The sequence below is a fragment of the Phytophthora parasitica genome (assembly GCF_000247585.1).
Source record: "Phytophthora parasitica INRA-310 unplaced genomic scaffold supercont2.37, whole genome shotgun sequence".
NCBI lineage: Eukaryota > Oomycota > Peronosporomycetes > Peronosporales > Peronosporaceae > Phytophthora > Phytophthora nicotianae.
The window spans coordinates 162,117-180,515 of NW_008649023.1; the positions used below are offsets into that span (position 1 = coordinate 162,117).

General features: G+C 51.8%; 11 protein-coding genes across 25 annotated transcripts; 7 read left to right on the plus strand and 4 right to left on the minus strand.

The window, feature by feature from the left end:
* Positions 1-54: 54 nt before the first annotated feature.
* PPTG_13837 (hypothetical protein) lies at positions 55-2,220 on the minus strand. Its single transcript, XM_008910249.1, has one exon. The coding sequence runs from the start codon at positions 2,158-2,160 to the stop codon at positions 391-393; it is 1,770 nt and encodes a 589-aa protein (XP_008908497.1). The 5' UTR covers positions 2,161-2,220; the 3' UTR covers positions 55-390.
* A 138-nt stretch (positions 2,221-2,358) lies between these two features.
* On the plus strand, positions 2,359-2,980 carry PPTG_13838 (hypothetical protein; the record flags this gene model as incomplete). Its single annotated transcript, XM_008910250.1, has 2 exons — positions 2,359-2,826; positions 2,902-2,980. Exons 1-2 carry the CDS (start codon positions 2,495-2,497, stop codon positions 2,978-2,980), a joined length of 411 nt encoding a protein of 136 aa, XP_008908498.1. The 5' UTR covers positions 2,359-2,494.
* An 833-nt stretch (positions 2,981-3,813) lies between these two features.
* Positions 3,814-4,670, plus strand: PPTG_23395 (hypothetical protein; the record flags this gene model as incomplete). The annotated part of the gene is made up of 1 exon (XM_008910251.1): positions 3,814-4,670. The coding sequence occupies one exon, from the start codon at positions 3,814-3,816 to the stop codon at positions 4,345-4,347; it is 534 nt and encodes a 177-aa protein (XP_008908499.1). The 3' UTR covers positions 4,348-4,670.
* PPTG_13839 (hypothetical protein) lies at positions 4,557-6,631 on the minus strand. Its single transcript, XM_008910252.1, has one exon. It carries the CDS (start codon positions 6,562-6,564, stop codon positions 4,744-4,746), a length of 1,821 nt encoding a protein of 606 aa, XP_008908500.1. The 5' UTR covers positions 6,565-6,631; the 3' UTR covers positions 4,557-4,743.
* A 207-nt stretch (positions 6,632-6,838) lies between these two features.
* On the plus strand, positions 6,839-7,003 carry PPTG_23396 (hypothetical protein; the record flags this gene model as incomplete). Its single annotated transcript, XM_008910253.1, has 1 exon — positions 6,839-7,003. One exon carries the CDS (start codon positions 6,839-6,841, stop codon positions 7,001-7,003), a length of 165 nt encoding a protein of 54 aa, XP_008908501.1.
* Positions 7,004-7,250: 247 nt separating this feature from the next.
* PPTG_23397 (hypothetical protein) lies at positions 7,251-7,553 on the plus strand (the record flags this gene model as incomplete). Its single annotated transcript, XM_008910254.1, has 1 exon — positions 7,251-7,553. One exon carries the CDS (start codon positions 7,251-7,253, stop codon positions 7,551-7,553), a length of 303 nt encoding a protein of 100 aa, XP_008908502.1.
* A 451-nt stretch (positions 7,554-8,004) lies between these two features.
* Positions 8,005-10,267, plus strand: PPTG_13840. Of its 2 annotated transcripts, XM_008910255.1 has the most exons (7): positions 8,005-8,417; positions 8,500-8,696; positions 8,766-8,905; positions 9,003-9,081; positions 9,176-9,310; positions 9,384-9,733; positions 9,833-10,267. In XM_008910255.1, exons 1-7 carry the CDS (start codon positions 8,087-8,089, stop codon positions 9,909-9,911), a joined length of 1,311 nt encoding a protein of 436 aa, XP_008908503.1. In that variant the 5' UTR covers positions 8,005-8,086; the 3' UTR covers positions 9,912-10,267. The 2 variants fall into 2 exon arrangements, with proteins under 2 accessions (XP_008908503.1, XP_008908504.1); XM_008910256.1 differs by having other exon boundaries at positions 9,176-9,733.
* Positions 10,268-10,527: 260 nt separating this feature from the next.
* On the plus strand, positions 10,528-12,632 carry PPTG_13841 (ATP synthase subunit beta, mitochondrial). The gene is made up of 2 exons (XM_008910257.1): positions 10,528-11,057; positions 11,147-12,632. Exons 1-2 carry the CDS (start codon positions 10,755-10,757, stop codon positions 12,347-12,349), a joined length of 1,506 nt encoding a protein of 501 aa, XP_008908505.1. The 5' UTR covers positions 10,528-10,754; the 3' UTR covers positions 12,350-12,632.
* PPTG_13842 lies at positions 12,488-14,040 on the minus strand. 2 transcript variants are annotated; one of them, XM_008910258.1, is made up of 4 exons: positions 13,929-14,040; positions 13,688-13,831; positions 13,228-13,630; positions 12,488-13,159 (listed from the first exon to the last, which is right to left on the minus strand). In XM_008910258.1, the coding sequence occupies exons 1-4, from the start codon at positions 13,969-13,971 to the stop codon at positions 12,751-12,753; spliced, it is 999 nt and encodes a 332-aa protein (XP_008908506.1). In that variant the 5' UTR covers positions 13,972-14,040; the 3' UTR covers positions 12,488-12,750. The 2 variants fall into 2 exon arrangements, with proteins under 2 accessions (XP_008908506.1, XP_008908507.1); XM_008910259.1 differs by having other exon boundaries at positions 13,688-13,929.
* Positions 14,041-14,113: 73 nt separating this feature from the next.
* PPTG_13843 (hypothetical protein) lies at positions 14,114-16,587 on the minus strand. 10 transcript variants are annotated; one of them, XM_008910265.1, is made up of 5 exons: positions 16,472-16,559; positions 16,379-16,411; positions 15,806-16,232; positions 14,747-15,731; positions 14,138-14,686 (listed from the first exon to the last, which is right to left on the minus strand). In XM_008910265.1, exons 3-5 carry the CDS (start codon positions 16,135-16,137, stop codon positions 14,519-14,521), a joined length of 1,485 nt encoding a protein of 494 aa, XP_008908513.1. In that variant the 5' UTR covers positions 16,138-16,232; positions 16,379-16,411; positions 16,472-16,559; the 3' UTR covers positions 14,138-14,518. The 10 variants fall into 10 exon arrangements, with proteins under 10 accessions (XP_008908512.1, XP_008908511.1, XP_008908510.1 ...); XM_008910264.1 differs by lacking the exon at positions 16,379-16,411 and having other exon boundaries at positions 14,114-14,686; positions 16,472-16,587; XM_008910263.1 differs by lacking the exon at positions 16,379-16,411 and having other exon boundaries at positions 14,114-14,686; positions 16,435-16,587.
* Positions 16,296-18,356, plus strand: PPTG_13844 (hypothetical protein). 4 transcript variants are annotated; one of them, XM_008910270.1, is made up of 5 exons: positions 16,296-16,977; positions 17,077-17,297; positions 17,365-17,775; positions 17,840-17,903; positions 17,966-18,356. In XM_008910270.1, exons 1-5 carry the CDS (start codon positions 16,755-16,757, stop codon positions 18,274-18,276), a joined length of 1,230 nt encoding a protein of 409 aa, XP_008908518.1. In that variant the 5' UTR covers positions 16,296-16,754; the 3' UTR covers positions 18,277-18,356. The 4 variants fall into 4 exon arrangements, with proteins under 4 accessions (XP_008908518.1, XP_008908521.1, XP_008908520.1 ...); XM_008910273.1 differs by having other exon boundaries at positions 16,296-17,297; XM_008910272.1 differs by having other exon boundaries at positions 17,840-18,356.
* The last annotated feature ends 43 nt before the right edge of the window (positions 18,357-18,399 follow it).

Genomic DNA, 18,399 nt, shown 5'->3' on the forward strand with positions numbered 1-18,399 from the left:
AAAAAAATGAACATTTAAAATAAAAATGTTCGCTATACTACGGACTTCTATTTGATACAGGACTTCTATTATTAAACAGATTCTGTCATTTGTGAGCGTACTTGTATTTCCTACAGGACTTGTATTCGGGAAAATCCGTTATTATTGAAACCTACAATGTTGCTCTGCAAATTCATACTCCGACGTACAATTTTTCTTTGCCGATTGTTGGCATTTCGTGAAATATATAATACCAGGGCACAGATTGTGGTAAATCGTATGAAACATTTGCATCCATTGTCCCGTCGTGGTGGCTTCTGAATCTAAATGAGCTCGCCAGCACATCTTCCACTTGAACGATACGGGTACAGCTATGATGCTTGGCACCCTTCTCAGCACCTGTGGATTTTCCTACCTTGGCACACCCCGGCACCTTGTAGTGTTGTCTGATGAGCCTTTCCACTTGATAAGCCCCACAGTACTTGCGTCGGTGGATTTCATTTTGTGCTCTTGAAGAATAGAGGTTGCGAGGTCCGGTGTTGAAGTTCTCGAGTTGTCATGTTTGGATCCACGAGAGGCTCTGTGGATGGAGCAGTACTCACCGACTCGCATCACCCACTTCATGCATCGAAATGCTTTGCACGTTACGTGGTGTGGTTTGCAAGTGGCAGTTGAGGTGGATGAACTAGTTTCGTCAAAATCCTGTCTGGCCTTCTCAAAATTCTGCGGCCGACGTTCATCCGCCTCAATACCATTAGCATCGCCCTCTGACACTTGAGGCCGGTAACGAGCGATGGCCTTGCTTGTACGATTGACTTCGATGCCTTGATCACGGGCATGTCTGTAGCAATAGCCCTTTCCATAGGAAAAAATCATTTTATCGCAGTCGCTAAATCTGCATCTCGTACCTCCGCCATGGTTACGACAAAGCTTTCGCGATATCGCTCGTAAGGTGCAGCCATCCACCTTGCATATGTAGTAGCCACCATGAGCCCAGCACAAACCGTGCGCTTGGGAATTTTTAGTGCAACCTTGATGACGACACGTACGACTGCTAGGTCGCAGAGACGATGCTTCACTAGCAGAGGTATGTACGTCAGCCTTGCCGTCGTCGACATTTTCTGCTTGCTTGATAACCATTGACGAATCTTTCAGTTGTGGTTGGGACTTGGTTACATCACAGGAATCACTGTTGCCGATGCTGTTAACACCGGAAGGCTTTGAGTCAACAGTAAGAGCACTTTTGAGCTGCTTGTAGTACGCAGCTATGAGGCCGCTTACGCTAATATCTTCATGGGTGCTAAATGGACGGACACAGCAGTCTGCATCAACATGCTGCTCTTTCTCCGCCTTCCCATTTTGGGCTTCCTTCAGAACGACATCACGTTTCTCTCGCTCAGTTTTTTCAGCTGCACCAGACTCACGCCCATTCTCTGCTTTAGAGCCGAGATTTTTCTTGATCTTTTCATCCTGCATCGGACAGTCATCTGTAGATGCAAACGCGGTTCGGTGATGGACACAGTACTCGTTTAGGTCTCCATCGCGCATTACCCACTTCATACATCCCACCACTTTGCACGTTACGTGACTAGCTCGGTGACGAAAAGTCGAGCTTTTTACACCTTGTGGGTATTTGTTTGCTACACCATCTTTGTTTTGCTGCTCATTTTTAGAAACTTTTTGCACCAGAGTAGCAGCACTAGTACTTCCCACCTTGTCATCATTTTCACCGAGATCACGGGCTTTTGTACCGCGGGAACCCCCTGTCTCGACATTATTCTCGTTCAACCCCTGCCGCTTCTGGAAATACCGTATCGTGCTCTGCAGATTAGCGAGTTTCTGTCTCTGAGCATAAAGTTCGTGGCGGACAGCGCGTGTGGACCCATAGGCCCTAAGGAAAAAGTCCACGTCTGCCATGATCTCATCCACGCCATTCGGGTCGCTTTGGTTACTTTCCACGGTGATTTCGTCATCGCGTTTGTCATGTTCGTCCTCCCCACGACCGTTCACAAGGCGACGCACTTGACCACCAAGCCGCTGGATGTCGCGCTGCTGCTCTTGTAACTTGACGCGAACAGCACGAGTGGAGCCGAACTCGTCGAGGAAGAAATTCAAGTCGGCCAGAGTCGCCTCTTGTTGCTCAGGCGTCAGGTTGGCGCCCACGGCCTTGACGTCCAGCATCGCGACGTGACTAGTGAATTTCGGGGATGCGAAATCTCTGAACTGATTTGCAACGATTCTCTTTAAATCGATACATGGGCTTTCTATTTTTATCAACAAACTTGTTTTTCAGTTCAAGGCTCGAACATTTGTCATTGGAGGTGCACGACTGGCTGCGAATCTTCTGTAGCAAGCTGCTTCTCAAGTGTGGAGGCAAAACGCCATTTTCGAGCTGTTGATGAGACTGTCTTTAAAGCCAAGAAGATGTATCCGAGCACAGGAAGAAGAACGAATAGAAGTTAGTACGAAGAAGTGAGGATCAAGCAACTGAAATTCAGTTATTTTCTGAGAGTTGATGAATCGGTGCGTGAAACGAAACATCGATCAGCGATGTGAACGTGACAGGGAAATCGCCAGATCAAAAAAAAAGAGAACGAATCCACTTCAACTTCGTCAAGGAAAGTGCTTCTTCATGCTGGACGTCACGACGGTGGGCTCGGAGCTGGCACCCGCACAGCAGGACTCGACTCTAGCCGACCTCCTCTTCTTCCTTGACCAGTTCGGCTCCACGCGTGCAGTCCGCATCAAGTTGCATGAGCAACAGAGTGAGATAAGACGGCTCGAGCGTCAAGTCGAGCGTCTGATGCACAACGAAGACGAAAGCACGCTGCAGAAGACGACGAGCACGTAGCTCATGCGGTGGGGGAGACTACGACAGATCTAGATTTCTTTATCAAGACTTATGGATCCGATGGATCGCAGTACGGGAGAAATTGGAGATCCAGAGACACAAATTGTGAGCCTACGGAGCACATTGCGGTGGTTTGAGGACGGGCGATGAAGAATGGGAGACGGCATTCTGGCAATTAATTCGGAATATTTGCACACGCATTCAGCATCAACATCAGCAACACGTGACGATTTAAGGCTAGCGACACAAACGCGGAATCCACACGGTACCAATACGGCACTAGTGGTCGAAGCAGGTAACACTCACGGCGGTACTCGGATATGCAAGGTTTATGGGTGTGATCAGAGAGCAGGGGTATGGTATCTGTGCTCGGAACATCGCTCAAACACCAACTGTTCGGTTGCTGGTTGTGATAAGCTGGTTGTATCGACAGGTGGGATCCATTGCCGCCGCCGTGCTTTTGAGCAAACTCCAGAAGTAACACGAGAAACGAGAGCCACACGCAGCGACCGGGCGATGACTGCGGCATTGAAAATGATCTTACAGACGATGGTCCAAGAGTGTTTTCTCGACAAGTCATGCTCCAACCTCAGTCCCTAGAAATTGAAGGTGCCAGGCCGGTGGCAGCACCGATGGCTGAAACGAATTCGCATCAGATACCAGAAGATGCAGGGGGAATTGACGCATCAGCGGTTAGTCATGCTTGACTGTGGTGAAGATGCTTGCAACAGTAATGACAGCACTGAAGACACTTCCTTTGATTTAGTAAGCGAGAGAAGCGATGGTGATGTTGCGATGAGTGCACTGCAGTCTGAAATTAATCGTGATATCAACCAAAGCGAGAGAGTCGAAGAGATAATGAGCTCTGAAGATGTTGCGATGACATCTTTGGGGAGAGATGAAGACGAATTATCCGATGAAGTCCCTGTTATCGCTTCGATCAGCAGTTCCGATTACGCTGCTTTGGTGACCAGAGCATTGCAATGTGCAAGCGAAGCAGCCGCAAGGTTCAAGAATTGTACGACCCGATCAAGACTCAGCCTATTATCCAAGAGAAGAGCGATGCCGATACCGCTGCAATGAAGACGCCTCCAAAATCATCTTCTATCGCCGGTAAGCCCACGGGGCTGTGTCAGTACCCAGAGCGCTTCAAACAAGCTCAAGTACGCGGTCTATGCTGCCGTCACGGTGGCTATCGTACGTGCAAGATTGATAATTGCAGCCTCAGAGCAATCGCGCAGAGTCTGTGTCGCAGTCACGCAGTGAAGTGCCAGGTTGATGGAAGTTTACTGCTGCAGGCTGTAAAGGATTCTGTAGCAGACATGCTCGAGAACAAGGCATTAAAGCCAAGAGGTGCCACAATTTCCAAATGGAGCATGGTTATTGTCACGATCATCAAGCAGAAGACAAACGCGGCGTCAGCGAATGCAGACTCATCAAAAAACGAGCTAACGACGTTTTCAACCGAGTTAGCTGACCTGCGTTCGCAACTTTCCAGCAACACGTCCACAGCTTAACCAAGCAGATTTGGTCTAAAGCGCACAGGACACAAGACCTGTTGTGTCAAATGGTACAGGGAGTGGGTCATGGGAAATGGATACTGCCACGTTCACCAAGGTATTCACGCGGTTCGAGGCGACAGTTTGGCTCCAAAAGACGAAGCCACCCCGCTATCCTGAACTCGCTTGGCAGATAGCAGTCCTGTAAGCAACAACGACTACGGAGACCGCAGTAGTGGCTTAACTTTTAACAAGTAGCATCATCACCAGTTTAATACTAAAAGTGAGAATATCTTCATCCTAATATTTTCTACTAGTACAGAGATCACAGTCATCACACCTTCAAGAGTAACGCTTACATAAAATCACCACGAAGCTCCAGATACGTCACATAACAATTTCAGCTTGCTTGAATCACACAGCGGGCAGCATCGGCTGCTGAGGGTCCGAGTGGTTGATGAGCAGATCCACAGCCACCTCGAACGTCGTCAGGTAGTAGCCGAGCTCACCGGTGATGTCTTGGGGGTCGCACATTATCCGCAGAAACTCCCGCGTAATCAGGAGCTGCGACATATTACTCATGACCAACACGAACAAATGCACCGAGATGAACTCGTCCGTGGTCATTGAAGGTCGCAGTACCAAGTCCAGCTCCTCAATCGAAGTTAAGCTGCTCGTCGTGCCTACAGATGACGGCGAACGGGATGATCCACACGTCTGGAAGATAGCTCCAGCAGCACGCGCCAGGCACTTGAGCTTGTCTAGCGGCAGCGCATACTCATTCACACGACGCAGTTCGCGACGTGCATCCTCCCAATCACTTCCAGAGCCAGCCACGACATGCGGTGGCACTCCGAAAAACGACTGTGGCTTGGTCTGAAGCACCTTGATTTTGTCCTTCAGTGCGTTCTCGTCTTCCCAGTCCGAAAGAGTGTTCAACGCTTCGTGGACATGGTCCTCCAGGGGCACCAGCACGCGCTTCTGCACAAAGCCACACACTGCATGCTTCACTTCATCCAGGAATTCATCATAGTCCGGTTCAGAGCGCTCCGAACGCGCAATGGCAAGCTGACTCAGCAGCACTTCATCCTTGAGCATCATGTCCTTGATCTCCCCCATCTTCCTTGACACCGTGTTCAGCAGTGTTCGTGCCTTACGATCCGGCATGGTTGCGTGTTTATCGTCGCGACTCATGCTGGTTAAAATCACTACAAACGACTCACAGGCAAGCGAAACCTTATGGCTAGATGGCGCGAAGATTTCGGTCACCAGCTGGGACGCGCTCACCTGGTTCTTTAGAAAAAAGCACGTGCAACCACCGCGATCAAACACGTCGCAATGGCGGTGCACGCCCACGAATTCTTGCAGCAACAGCACCGCCTTCCTGCGTCGCGGCCCCAGTGGAGCAGGAGCCACAAGCGCCGCTGTCTGCCGCAAGAACGAGTCGAAAACCACTCGTCTCTGCGTATTCAATGAGCCTCGAAAGTGGAAAAACTTCTTGGGTAGACGAAATCTCCGCAGGCCTCGCAATGTGCCCCATAACGGCCTCTTAACAGGCGCATCCACGAGACTGATCTGCTGGATCTGCGAGTAGAACTGCATCATCTCCTTGAGCGTCTTCCTGACCTCCCAGCGCTTTTGCGTCTCTGCGTCGGACACTTTCAGCACGAATAGAGCATGACCATCCACAGTCTCCACTCTTACCACACGCACTACTACAGCATAGCGGATATGCAAGTCTAGATACTCTCTAGACGCACTGTGAGGGTCGAACGCCTCGTTTTCTAGCAACGAGCCGCGACTCACTCTACCGCAGCGGCATACGCGCATGGCCGAGGCCGACGATGTGTGCGGCAGCTTCTTCCTGCGCAGCGCGGTCTGCTCCTGTTGTGTCTGATTCTGATTCTGGTCCTCGGATCCGAATGCGGCGATGAGCGCATCGGTGCCGTCTTCTGCGTCGTCGTCGGTGTCTTCCACGTCGCTAAGACAGCAGAGTGGCTCCTGTTCGGGCTGCTCGTCGTCGTCGGGGCTCTGCAGCTCCATGTCCGCGTCGACGGTAGGTGCGCGGCGTCGCTTGCGGTGCGTGGCATCATGGTGCGAGAGCTGCTCCATGAGGCACTGGCCGCCCATGAGGCGGTTCACGGCCGCGGGCTCCAGTGCCATCTCGGCGTAGTCCTCGTCGCGCAGCAGCTCGTCCAGCCCCGGAGACGGTGGCGGGTCTGTATGCTGCTCCATGCTTCAACGCGAGAGTGAATGTGGCACCAAAGCGGTCGATTTTTTAGTGAGCATCGGATGATACAGTTGCAGCAGGACTGTCGACACACGACCGGTTCAACTCGCTTTCCTAAAACCTAAAACCTAAAACCTGCTAAAGCGGATGTTCAGAGTTAATATTTTGATTGACTATTTGAAAGTTTGGTATACTGGAGCTGTTGTGTTTATTTGTTCCGCTGTAAAATAATATTTGTAAAGATATTGTATTGCAGGTAAATCTGTCGAAGCTGATTCTATGGGCAAACAGAAGGCTGTGTACCGCTGCATTCAATTAGGATTTGAGCGCTACACCGAACCAAGAAGATGTGTGTCGGCTTCGCGTCGACGGCATTGCTGCCCACACCACCACTGCCAGCAATACCGACACCACTCTGGTGGGCCACCAGTGTGGAGTCGATAGGTAATCGAATGAAGCTGCGCCAAGGTCGGTACGCCAGCGTGGTGATCACGGGCACGAGTTTTCAGCGTTGGTAAGTGCTCCTCAATGTCTTTCTCCAAGGAATTCAAGCCCAATTACTTCTAGCCATGCGGTCAAGTGCGCAGTTGCCTTTGCGACGTGCCTTTGAAGCACCACCATACAATTGCAGGCTTTTGAATTGCGAAACCTGAAACCTTGACCTACAGACGGAAGAACGACGTGCAAGCACATGGCTCCTCACCAAGCAGCTTCGTTGGCATCTGGAACAGGGCACCTGCTCACGCGCTGCGTGTCAGAAAACCTATTCTCTCGATGCATTTTTCTGCGGTCGCATCAATGTCAAACGAAGTGTGAAGGTTGCGAAGAGATGCCTCCTATCTTGCTCCTCACCGTGGTCGGACCTCGGAGTTCGGGTCCACACTCGACGGTAAGTTATCAGCTGCTATGCAAGTGTCAAGCGTTGCCTAGTGCGCGAGCTGTCACAGTAAGGAGTTTGAATTCGTACACAGAGTCGGATCTCATCTTAACTTAAGGCAAAACATTAAACGTCGATAGATTCACCATTACTATATGCAGGTTGCCACAACTTGTAGCCTAAAAGGTTCCAATGGTTACCTGCAACCATTGCAACAGAGCGATCGATTAATTCAGCACTCGTAGTTGAAGACGCTGCATTCTTGAGACAGCACTCCTCTTCATTTCCGACGGATAGTGCAGCACACTGCCGTCGATCGCACTGCTACCTCCAGCTCTGAAGTTTAGATTGAAGGAAAAGTGCTCCATGGTGGTGCGTAGCACCACTTTTATCTTGTTCATCGCGACGTCGTCCGACAAAACTTGTGGCGACCTTCATGGTCTCCGCTAAACTCCCAATCTTGAGGAGTTCGACTTCCACTTTGACTTGGTTTTTGTAAAGTAGGCACCGCATCCTGTCGCAATGTCGCGCTAAGGTCGCTTCAAGAGACTTGTTAAAACTGGATGTGACGCCAAGCACCCTTGACAGAGGTCTCCCAAATCTAACGCCCGAAAGCCGGTCTACGCGCGAGGAGAACCGATCCTGCAGTCATGACGTCTATGGCGGCCAATGGGGCGATGAAGCTTGGCGAGCTGCCGGCGCTGGAGGACGTTCCCCCGAGCGAACGCATGCGACTGTTCCGCCAGAAGCTCAAGCTCTGCTGCGTGCTGTACGACTTCACCGACATGCGCAAGCAGGTGCGCGAAAAGGAGGCCAAGCGCAACGCGCTGTTGCAGATCGTCGAGTACATTTCGGCAGGCAAAGTGGCCTGGGACCCCTCGGTAGTGGCCGATCTGCTCGAATGTGTGGGCGCTAATATCTTCCGTCACTTGGGGCGCAGCTCCAACCCCTCAACGATTAACGCCAATGGCAACGCAGAAGGTGGGTGACCATCAGATATCGTCGATAATTCTCCCTTCCCTCTGTATTTATTGCTCTGACGGTATTTTGATGTTGCTGGTAGCTGCACCGGAGGATGACGAGCCTATGCTGGAGCCGTCGTGGCCCCATATGCAGCTGGTGTACGAAATCTTGCTACGTTTCGTGCTGTCCAAAGAGGTAGACTCCAGGACGGCCAAGGAATACTTCAGCAAGAAGTTTATGATCAAACTGCTGAATTTGTTTGACTCGGAAGATCCTAGAGAGAGGGACTACCTAAAGGTGAGGAGCATTTGGTGGTTTAGAATGTGGGGAGCTTAGCTAATAACTGTTGCTACTATGCTATTGCAGACTATTCTCCACCGCATCTACGGCAAGTCGATGGCGCTGCGTTCGTTCATCCGCCGCTCGATCAATGACATGTTTTACACGTTCGTGTACGAGACGGAATCGCTGCAGGGCGTGGGTGAGCTACTGGAAATCCTAGGAAGGTGCGTTTGCAAAGCCGATCGTTGAGTTCGCGGTGAAACCATCGTATTGTGTGGATTAGTACCTGACCTGACATCGTGTTTGCTCGTTTGTATGCAGTATCATCAATGGTTTTGCTCTGCCACTTAAACCCGAGCACCAGAATTTCCTAGAGCGCGCGCTAATCCCGCTTCACACGGTGCGTACTATTGCTGATAAACAATTGCGAATGTACTATCATAGTGGAAGACTAACTTGATTCGTGAACTCGTTGGCGCGATTTCGACGAATAGGCAGGAAATCTCGCCATGTTCCACCAGCAACTAGCCTACTGCACCACGCAATTCGTCGAAAAGGACCCGCAGACCGCCGAGCCAATTATCATGGGGCTACTCAAGTACTGGCCGGTGACTGCAAGCGCCAAAGAGGTACCGACTGCACTGGTGTGCTTGTTTCCAACCCCAGTGATTAATTGCGACGTTTTCTTTGCTGATGATGCAGATTTTGTTCCTGAACGAGCTCGAGGAGATCATCGAGATGATCCAGATGGAGCAGTTCGCGGCGGTAATGCGGCCTTTGTTCCTGCGGATATCGCAGGCCGTGTGCAGCAGCCACTTCCAGGTCTCTCAACGCGCCTTATATTTATGGAATAACGAGGCACTGGTGCGGCTCGTGAGCGCGCGACGTGCTGAGATCTTGCCGCTGATCTTTGGAGCGCTGTACCGCAACTGCGAGAACCACTGGCACAGCACCGTGCAGACGTTAACGTACAATGTGCTTAAGCTCTTCATGGAAATGGACTCGCAGCTCTTTGACCAATGCTCGGCGCAGTTCGAGGAGCGCGAAGGAAGGTGAGCATACCATGCATGAAGCACATACAAGTCCTGTTTCTTGCACTCGTTTAACACACAACCGAGCCATTATCTGACGCTTAAATGTGTTGCTATCAGAGCGCAGCAGACGACGGAACAGCGTCAGCTCAAGTGGGCAGCCTTAGAACACCGCTTGCAGGCGCAAGGACCGATGTGACAGAAGCGCGAGGGTCTCGTCGCTACTATCGATGACAAGTACACAAATAACGCGAGATAGTCACACCCGACTGCGCATTGCGAAGGGAAAGTTGAAGCGAGCGAAAGGATTCTGTTCGATCCGCAAATGGCCGGCACCCCAGACCGGCTTACACGTAGATAGGCAGCGGAGACGGATGCCCACTTGCAAGCCACTGCAATCTTTGCCGTTGTCGTGAGCGCTGCGTTTTACATGTTTCTCTTTTGCCTTTATTGCATTCTTGGGTTCGGCTGGGAATCACATCGAACTCCGTTGTTTCTTATTGTAATGCCATGATAATGTTAAGCGAGTTATTGCTGCTAGTGCGTGGAAAGCTGCATACGGTTGTTCTGCTGCAAGTGCAGGGACCATTGACGACTGACGTAGCTCTCAGTCGCTTGCGGCAGACCTCTTTGACCCTCCCCCACCGGGTCATTTTCAGCCGCACACGTTGCGGTCGACGCTCGGGTTGGTTGAAGGCACGAACGATACGGGTCGTCTGAAGACCCGGGTCTGACCCATGTCTTGTGCAACGGATCAGGTCGCTTATAAAATGGCTTTGACAAGACAGCCAATCGCTGGCTGATATTTTATGATTATCCAATAATAGGGCGTCTTGTATCTTGGTGATAGCTGCAGTGTGTTGTCCCGAAAAGGTTGTCACCCCCTCCCTCTCTAAAATGATGTCATACAAAACCCAAGTGACGTAGGGTGTGTGGTCCTCATTGGCTCCCCCTTCGGGGGGCGATCCGCAGGTTTGCGGCCGCTTCATTTCCGCTTTCAGCCGCAGACGGGAGCAGTTCGACGAAGGAAAACATAGCAAACATGCTGTCTCGTGTGGGTCTTACCGCCATGCGCGGCGCTCGCTCGATGGCGACGGACGCCAAGAAGGCCACGGGCTCGGTCGGCCAGATCACGCAGATCATTGGTGCCGTCGTTGACGTGCAGTTCAAGGACAACCTGCCGCCCATTCTTAACGCCCTGGAGATCAAGACCCAGGACAACACGCGCATCGTGCTCGAGGTCGCCCAGCACCTGGGTGAGAACACGGTCCGTACCATCGCTATGGAGGGCACGGACGGTCTCGTGCGTGGCCAGGAGTGCGTCGACACGGGCAACCCCATCATGGTACGTTCTAAATCTAGATTGCGCTGCAGGTCATTTAGAAATCTGGATCAAAAATATTTATAGATGTCCGGATATTGTTGAATGTGTAGGTTCCCGTGGGTCCGGAGACGCTTGGCCGTATCATGAACGTGATCGGTGAGTCTGTGGACGAGCGTGGCCCTATCAACGCCAAGCGTCACGCCCCCATCCACACGTCGGCTCCTCTGCTGACTGAGCAGGGCTCTGGCGCTGAGATCCTGGTGACGGGCATGAAGGTCGTTGACCTGCTGGCCCCGTACGCCAAGGGTGGTAAGATTGGTCTGTTCGGTGGTGCCGGTGTCGGTAAGACGGTCGTTATCATGGAGCTGATTAACAACGTTGCCAACAACCACGGTGGTGTGTCCGTGTTCGCCGGTGTGGGTGAGCGTACTCGTGAGGGTAACGATCTGTACTACGAAATGATCGAGTCGGGTGTGATCAAGATCAACGAGGACGGTACGACCACTGGCTCCAAGGCCGCTCTGGTGTACGGTCAGATGAACGAGCCCCCTGGAGCTCGTGCCCGTGTGGGTCTGACTGGTCTTACCGTCGCCGAGTACTTCCGTGACGTTGAGGGCCAGGATGTGCTGCTCTTCGTCGACAACATTTTCCGTTTCACCCAGGCGTGCTCGGAGGTGTCGGCTCTGCTGGGTCGTATCCCGTCTGCTGTGGGTTACCAGCCCACTCTGGCCACGGATCTGGGTGCTCTGCAGGAGCGTATTACTTCGACCAAGAAGGGCTCCATTACGTCGGTGCAGGCCATTTACGTGCCCGCTGATGACCTGACGGATCCGGCTCCGGCCACCACGTTCTCCCACTTGGACGCCACGACTGTGCTGTCGCGTCAGATTTCCGAGCTGGGTATCTACCCGGCTGTGGACCCCCTCGACTCCAAGTCGCGTATGCTTGACCCGCGTATTATCGGCCAGGAGCACTACGACGTGGCCCGTGCCACCCAGAAGCTGCTGCAGGACTACAAGGGTCTGCAGGACATTATCGCCATTCTGGGTATGGATGAGCTGTCGGAAGACGACAAGCTCACCGTCGCTCGCGCCCGTAAGGTGCAGAAGTTCATGTCGCAGCCGCTGCACGTGGCTGAGGTGTTCACGGGCAAGGCCGGCAAGTTCGTGCCGCTCCAGGACACGATCTCGTCGTTCAAGGACATCATCGCTGGCAACTACGACGACCTTCCGGAGGCTGCCTTCTACATGGTTGGCGGTATCGAGGAGGTCAAGGCCAAGGCTGCTGAGCTGGCGGCCGAGCTTGACGAATAAGTTACTCGGTTCGAAATGCAGAGCGGAAGATAAGCAACCCCTTAAACTCCTCCCCACCTCAATGGAAAGCGGCGTCTAGTGTGCGGCACGTGAGACCGGAAATTGAAAAAAAAAGCAACAACAGAACTCAAGCAGGCCTCAGGGTTTGTAAGTGGACTAGCTTTCTTGTATTCTCTGCGTTTCATATTCGTTGTAGCCTCTGCCTTCCAATAAAGCAATGAAAAAACTTAAACCAACTTGTTTCTTTCAAGGTCCAGGTAAAAAGCTGCATGCATAACAAGACACGAATTGCACGTTATGAAAGATACAACCTCGAAAGAATCGCGTCTGTTTCTCGGTTTATGACGATCACAACTGCGGCGTAGACAGGGGATCCGTCCATGGCCGATCACTTCTATTTTCTATTCATACTCGAAGTCCTCATCGAAGTCCTCATCATCGTCATCGTCCACAATGTCATCGTCGTCCTCGAGCTCCGCAGCCGCGATGATTTCTTCGTCAATAGCCTTCCACTGCTCGGGCGTAGGCTCCGGGTATCGCGACAGATACGGCAGCAATGCCATTTGACGCGAGATCTTGATCGCCTGTGCCAGTTTGCGCTGCTGCTTGGCCCTCAGACCGGTGAATCGACGGGGACGAATGCGTCCCGTGGGCGAAATGAAGAGACGCAGCAGCTCCACGTCAAGAGCCAACTCCACGACGTCTGGGTGGTTAGCAGCCACGAAATACTTCCACGGCTTGGTCTTTTCCTTCCTGAACGGCTTCCTCTTCTCCGCAGGCAGCATCCAGTTGAGCATCTCCGGAGAAATACTGAATAAAACAATAAAAATCAATGAGTCAACACCATCAACAATTGACAAATACAAAAATCAACTTACGCCATGCCCTGATCCCACTTCTTGAACGGGTCAGGGACATTTGCGTCCTCGTTGACGCCGATTTGACTCTCCGCGAGACTCAACGACGCGTCGTATCCAGGCATCTCAACGTAGAGACGGTCGTCCTCGACGTTCGTGGAAGACGCGTTGGCCACACTGTCCTCGTCGTATTCTCCCTCTTCCTGATCCCACTCAGCCACTTCACGCTCGAACTTCTCGGCCCACTCGGCAGGACTGAGCTCGGCGTCCTCATCGTCCTCGTCCTCGTCGTCAATGTCGATCTCCTCCGTGAACTGAAGGTCCTTCTCATCCAGCTGCTTACTCAGATACTTCACCTCTTCCGGCAGATCCGTCAAGTCCTCGTCCTCCTCTACTTTGTCAAAGGTTGACTTCTTCTTGAATTCTGCAATAAGCGACGAATTAGCACTTAACTCGACGCTTTAAGTTCTAAAAGACGCACCTTTCTTGCCGTCGTCCTTGCTCTTGGTGGACAAGGAGCGCACACCACCAATTAGAGACGAAGCGTCATTGCGTGCGGCCAATGAACGCGGGATCTGAGCGCGCAGCACGACAGTCTTGGCACTCGGAGTTACACGACCGAGCGCTGATAAGAACATCAATACACACAGACACAGCCATCACGTTGGTTAAAGAACTTGGCATCGAGTTAACGCATTGGAACACATTGAGACGAAGCGTACCAGCGATCGCAGACGCGCAGGGACGAAGCCACACGCGCACCATTTGTCTCTTGCTGATCCTCCACCGCTCGCTCGGGGGTTTGCTTCTGTGGTTGACAGTGGAGCTGTTTCGTCTATCTGGTGTGGACCCCGTCACTAAATTGTGATTGGATGAAAACATTTTCACATTAAAAATGCGAAAATCGTACCACAAAATTTGCGCTTCAACATGAAAAGTGAATCAAACGAACGGGTTCATGCTTGCTTCCTGTTTTCCTACCTGCTCAAGACAGCACACTACGTAAAGCGAATGAAAAAGAAAGATACTAGTCCACCAGATTTGCATCGCTCGCCTGCAAAACCTGAATGCCCGTCATCTAAATGCAATCGCCGTTCATGAAAACCATGAAAACCTAACTCTGCCTGCCATCTCCTCTCATGTGCTGTTCTCCCGCGCTCGGCGCGAGGAGTGCTGTATGGGTCGCAAGCAAAGGTCAGAGCCTCGCGCGTGCGACTCCAAGCCTCTTATTGGCCCCGCTCTCCTTCGTCTCCTCCTCCACTCGTCAACCTTCGCTTGGTCCAACTCGTTATCATTCGCTGCTATTGTGTCCCTAGGCCGTTGACGAAGGAGCCTTCGCCGCTGCCATCGACTCTATTTTCCGCCACTTCTCCTGCTCTTTGTTCTTCGTGTCCGCCATAGCTTGCTCCTTCAACGAGTATTCCTTTGCACACTGGTCATAGAGCGCCATATCATAGTCCATGTACAGCTTCAACACATTCTAAAAACAACACAACAAAACTTAGATAATAAATAAAACCCGACAACACAGCAAGCATACCTGAGCGAGTCCTTCGACAGTAGTGTTCCAGTGTCCCAGTGAGTTTCTATGGAGAGGGCCGTAAATGACCGGCAGGATCAAGTGCGCGTGCTGCTTACTCAAGCATCCATTGTTCACCAAGTGCTCATTGTTCCACAAGAACAGCGACCGCTCCGAAACTTGAAAATGCTGACTACCAAGCCACTTGGCCAACCCGTTAAACAAAGGCTTGTGCACCTGTTGCAACTGCTCCGTCCCCATCAGCTCCAGAATCTCCTCCAACTCGTTCAGGAAGATCACCTGCTTGGACGAGCACGACCAGGGCCAAAACTTGATGATGCCTTGAATAATCGGCACCGCCGTCTCGGGATCCTTTTCTACATACTGCGTGATGCAATAGGAGAGCTGCTGGTGGTACATTGATACGCACTTGGGCTTGTGCAGCGGCACCAGTGCACGCACCAGGAACTGCAGATGTTCGGCCTTTAGCGGCATGGCAAAGCCATTGATGATACTACCGAGAATCTCCAAGAGTTCACCGATACCGTTGTGTCGCTCCGTCTCGTAGACGAATCGATAGAAAACGTTGCTGATGGCCTTGCGGATGAATGATCGGTGCGACATAAACTTGCCATAGATGCGGTGCAGGATGGTCTTGAGGTAATCCCGTTCGCGCGGGTCCTCGCTGTCGAACAGGTCGATGATGGCCAGACAGAACTTCTGGTCCACGTACTTCTTGGCGACCTTGGCATTCACCTCGCCCGACACGATGAAGCGCAGGAAAAATTCATACACCACTTGAAGATGTGGCCACGAGGCTTCCAGCACGGGTTCGTCCTCCTCCGGGTCGAAGTCTTCGGTCTGCGGGGGCAACGCACGGCAAATATTGACCGATACCATCGCCATAATATCCGGCATCAACGTTTCCGTGAAGATCTTCTGGCCTCCGGGGTTGTTCACATAATCTACAAGTTCCAGTAGCGTCTGGCGCTTCAAATCCTTGCCCCTGATAATAAGACCCGATAGGAAATTATCAGATTGATAAAACCCACATGATAAAACCCAAGTTTGCCAGCTTACCGCTTGTCCGACGTGGGGTCGTCAAAATTGAAAATGACCGAGCACAGCTCCAGCTTCTGCTGGAACAACGCCTCTCGCCGCTGTAGCGACGTGTCTTTCAGGTGTGGCAAGTCCTTCAGCGCCTGGATCTTCTGATTGCGCGCCATGAAGGAGCGGCGGCGCTCGCGCTTGGGCAGCGACACGTCGGAGCGTGCCACGTCGCCCACAGGCGAGCCGACGCCGTTGGCGCCCTTGGGGGCTCCGTCAACGTCCATCCGATCCGGCGAGTTGGCACCGATGTGCTCTCCGTTGTTGCTAAGCTTCCGTTTCACCGTTTGCAACATCCCCTTCATTGCTTAGTTAGCCCGCCAGTGTAGTCGTATGTAGGGGGCTCAATCACCCAGCGGACCCAAACGCGAAATCAGGTCGGTCGTCCACGTCTAAATGTCTGTCGAAAGGCAAAAACAACAATGAGAATGCGAACAGGCAACTTTTTCATCCGCCGATTGCCACTTTTGCCACTTTGCGTCTTGACATTTCACTTTTTTCAAATGGCAAAAAAAAAAGCGAAGAATAGGAGGCGAGACTCCCTACCGGCCAGGCGGATGGAGATGGCGGAGCCAGGTCCTGACGGGCAAGGATACACGTACGCTGAGAGGGAGGGCACGCACTCGAGCTGCAACTAACCTTCAGTGACTAGTGCGGGCTTGAGGGCGACTGCGTGCTTCTGACCGTCCGCTGGTTGCCTTGCGGTCTCTCAGTCGCGTTTTCTTCCTTCCTTTTCCTCCCCCCTTTCCCCCTCCACGCACATAATAATTACATTTGTAGCCTATCCCCGTCTATCGCGATTGGATTCGATACAAACGTCAAGTGAATCGCAGGTGAGAGGGGGGATGCAAAACCACATGGTTGAGTTGAATTAGCCTGCAGGAATAGCAGTCTATGTGGCAATTTAGGTATCAATTTACGCATGGAGCGCGAGCTGACGCGGCGCTGCCGACGCAGCGTGCGCGTGGCTGAGTTCGTGGCAGTGGACGCCCTTAGCACTATCCGAACTGGCGGCGACGTAGCATCCAGTACAGAGCGCAAGACGCCGCTATTCGCAGGCTACGTGGAGGTTCTGTACGCACGCAACGCTTGGCTGGTAGCGCGCGTGGACATCTGGACGAGCAGAGACGTTTGCCACCGCCAAGGTTGGGCAGATGGCTATCAACGTCGCCATGGACAATAATTGTTGGCCAATGTATTTTTATTCACTATTGTTAACGTGTGTTTTGGCAATCTTTTTGCAGTCAAGTTTTCGAGCGTGTATGTGCAACAAAATGAAAATGAAGTGTCAGCAGTTGCAGTGACAAATGGAGGTGGACTGACTGCGCTGCAAAACGTTGAAAAAATCGCTCTAAATGTGGCGGATCGAGGTGAAATGCCGGCATTGACTAACGACGACTTGGCAAAAGTACTGGAAGATGTGGTCAAGCAACTCGTTGATGTATTCCGCGAACAACAAGTGCAGGTGAGTCAGCAGATGAAAAGTGGGAAGGCATTGCCACCGCTAATCGTCACTTGTGTTGTTGTTGCAGACTCTGCAGGCTGCAACATCACAGCGGGCGAAGTTCGAGTACGAAATGCTGCAACACCGTCCTGAACTGGAAGTGCTGGTGATGAGTAGTGAATCTACTGGCAACTACGTGTTGTTTGCGTTGCCGTTGCTTGGAGAAAAGCCTCAATGGGATCCGAAAAATTTGATTGAAGCAGAGGATCTGGACTCGGTGTACATACCTGACGGCTTCCATGCGCCGAATTTCTCAGTTACAACCAACGGATTGACAATTTTCATCGGATACCCAATGAAAGAGGAGGCAAAATCTGATGCTGCATGGCCACTTTTAGTTGAGTGGCCGGCTAAAATGTTGCTGTCGAGCCAAGTAACGCAGACTCCACCGTCTAGTAAGGGCCAATCTTCGGTAGAGCTCATCGCGTCTTGCAAAAAGGTGAAACATTATCATCTTGGTCTCAATACAACTGTGTTGCTAGTGCTAATTTGCATTTGTGTAGATGTTTTTGCAACAGTGGAGAAGGCGTAAAGATTTTATTGCTGAGCTGCGTCGCCACGTGATAGGTGGGTGAACTGACGTAGCGTTGATGATGAAGACTCTGCGCTAACGTTTGCTCGAACTGTAGTGTTAGAGTACGATGCTGTGGATTTTTCGCAGGTGTTCTTCATGTTGCAGGAGCAGTTAAATGACCAGGCACCACTGCGTATTCTCGTCCTTCAGCTGCAGTTTACAGCAGCGTTTTTCCTCACGAATTGCATGAGCGACTTGCAAGTGGTTTTACTCGACGGTGAAGCAGATACAGCTCCCGTTCCAGTAGCGCTTGCTGCCTCCAGTACTCCTCCCAGTCCCGACCCTATTGCACACAGCCAAACGTGCGCCTCTCAGTTCCTCGAATCCACACGAAAAAGTCTGCTTCGACATTTTTACGGAGAATGAACCCGACTCAGACGGATATTGCGATCATAGAGCAGAAATATGAATATGTAAAAGAGTCCAGTGAACAGTTTTAGTCTGGTGCTTTACGTTTGGTGCATGTCTTGCGGACCTAACATGCCACGC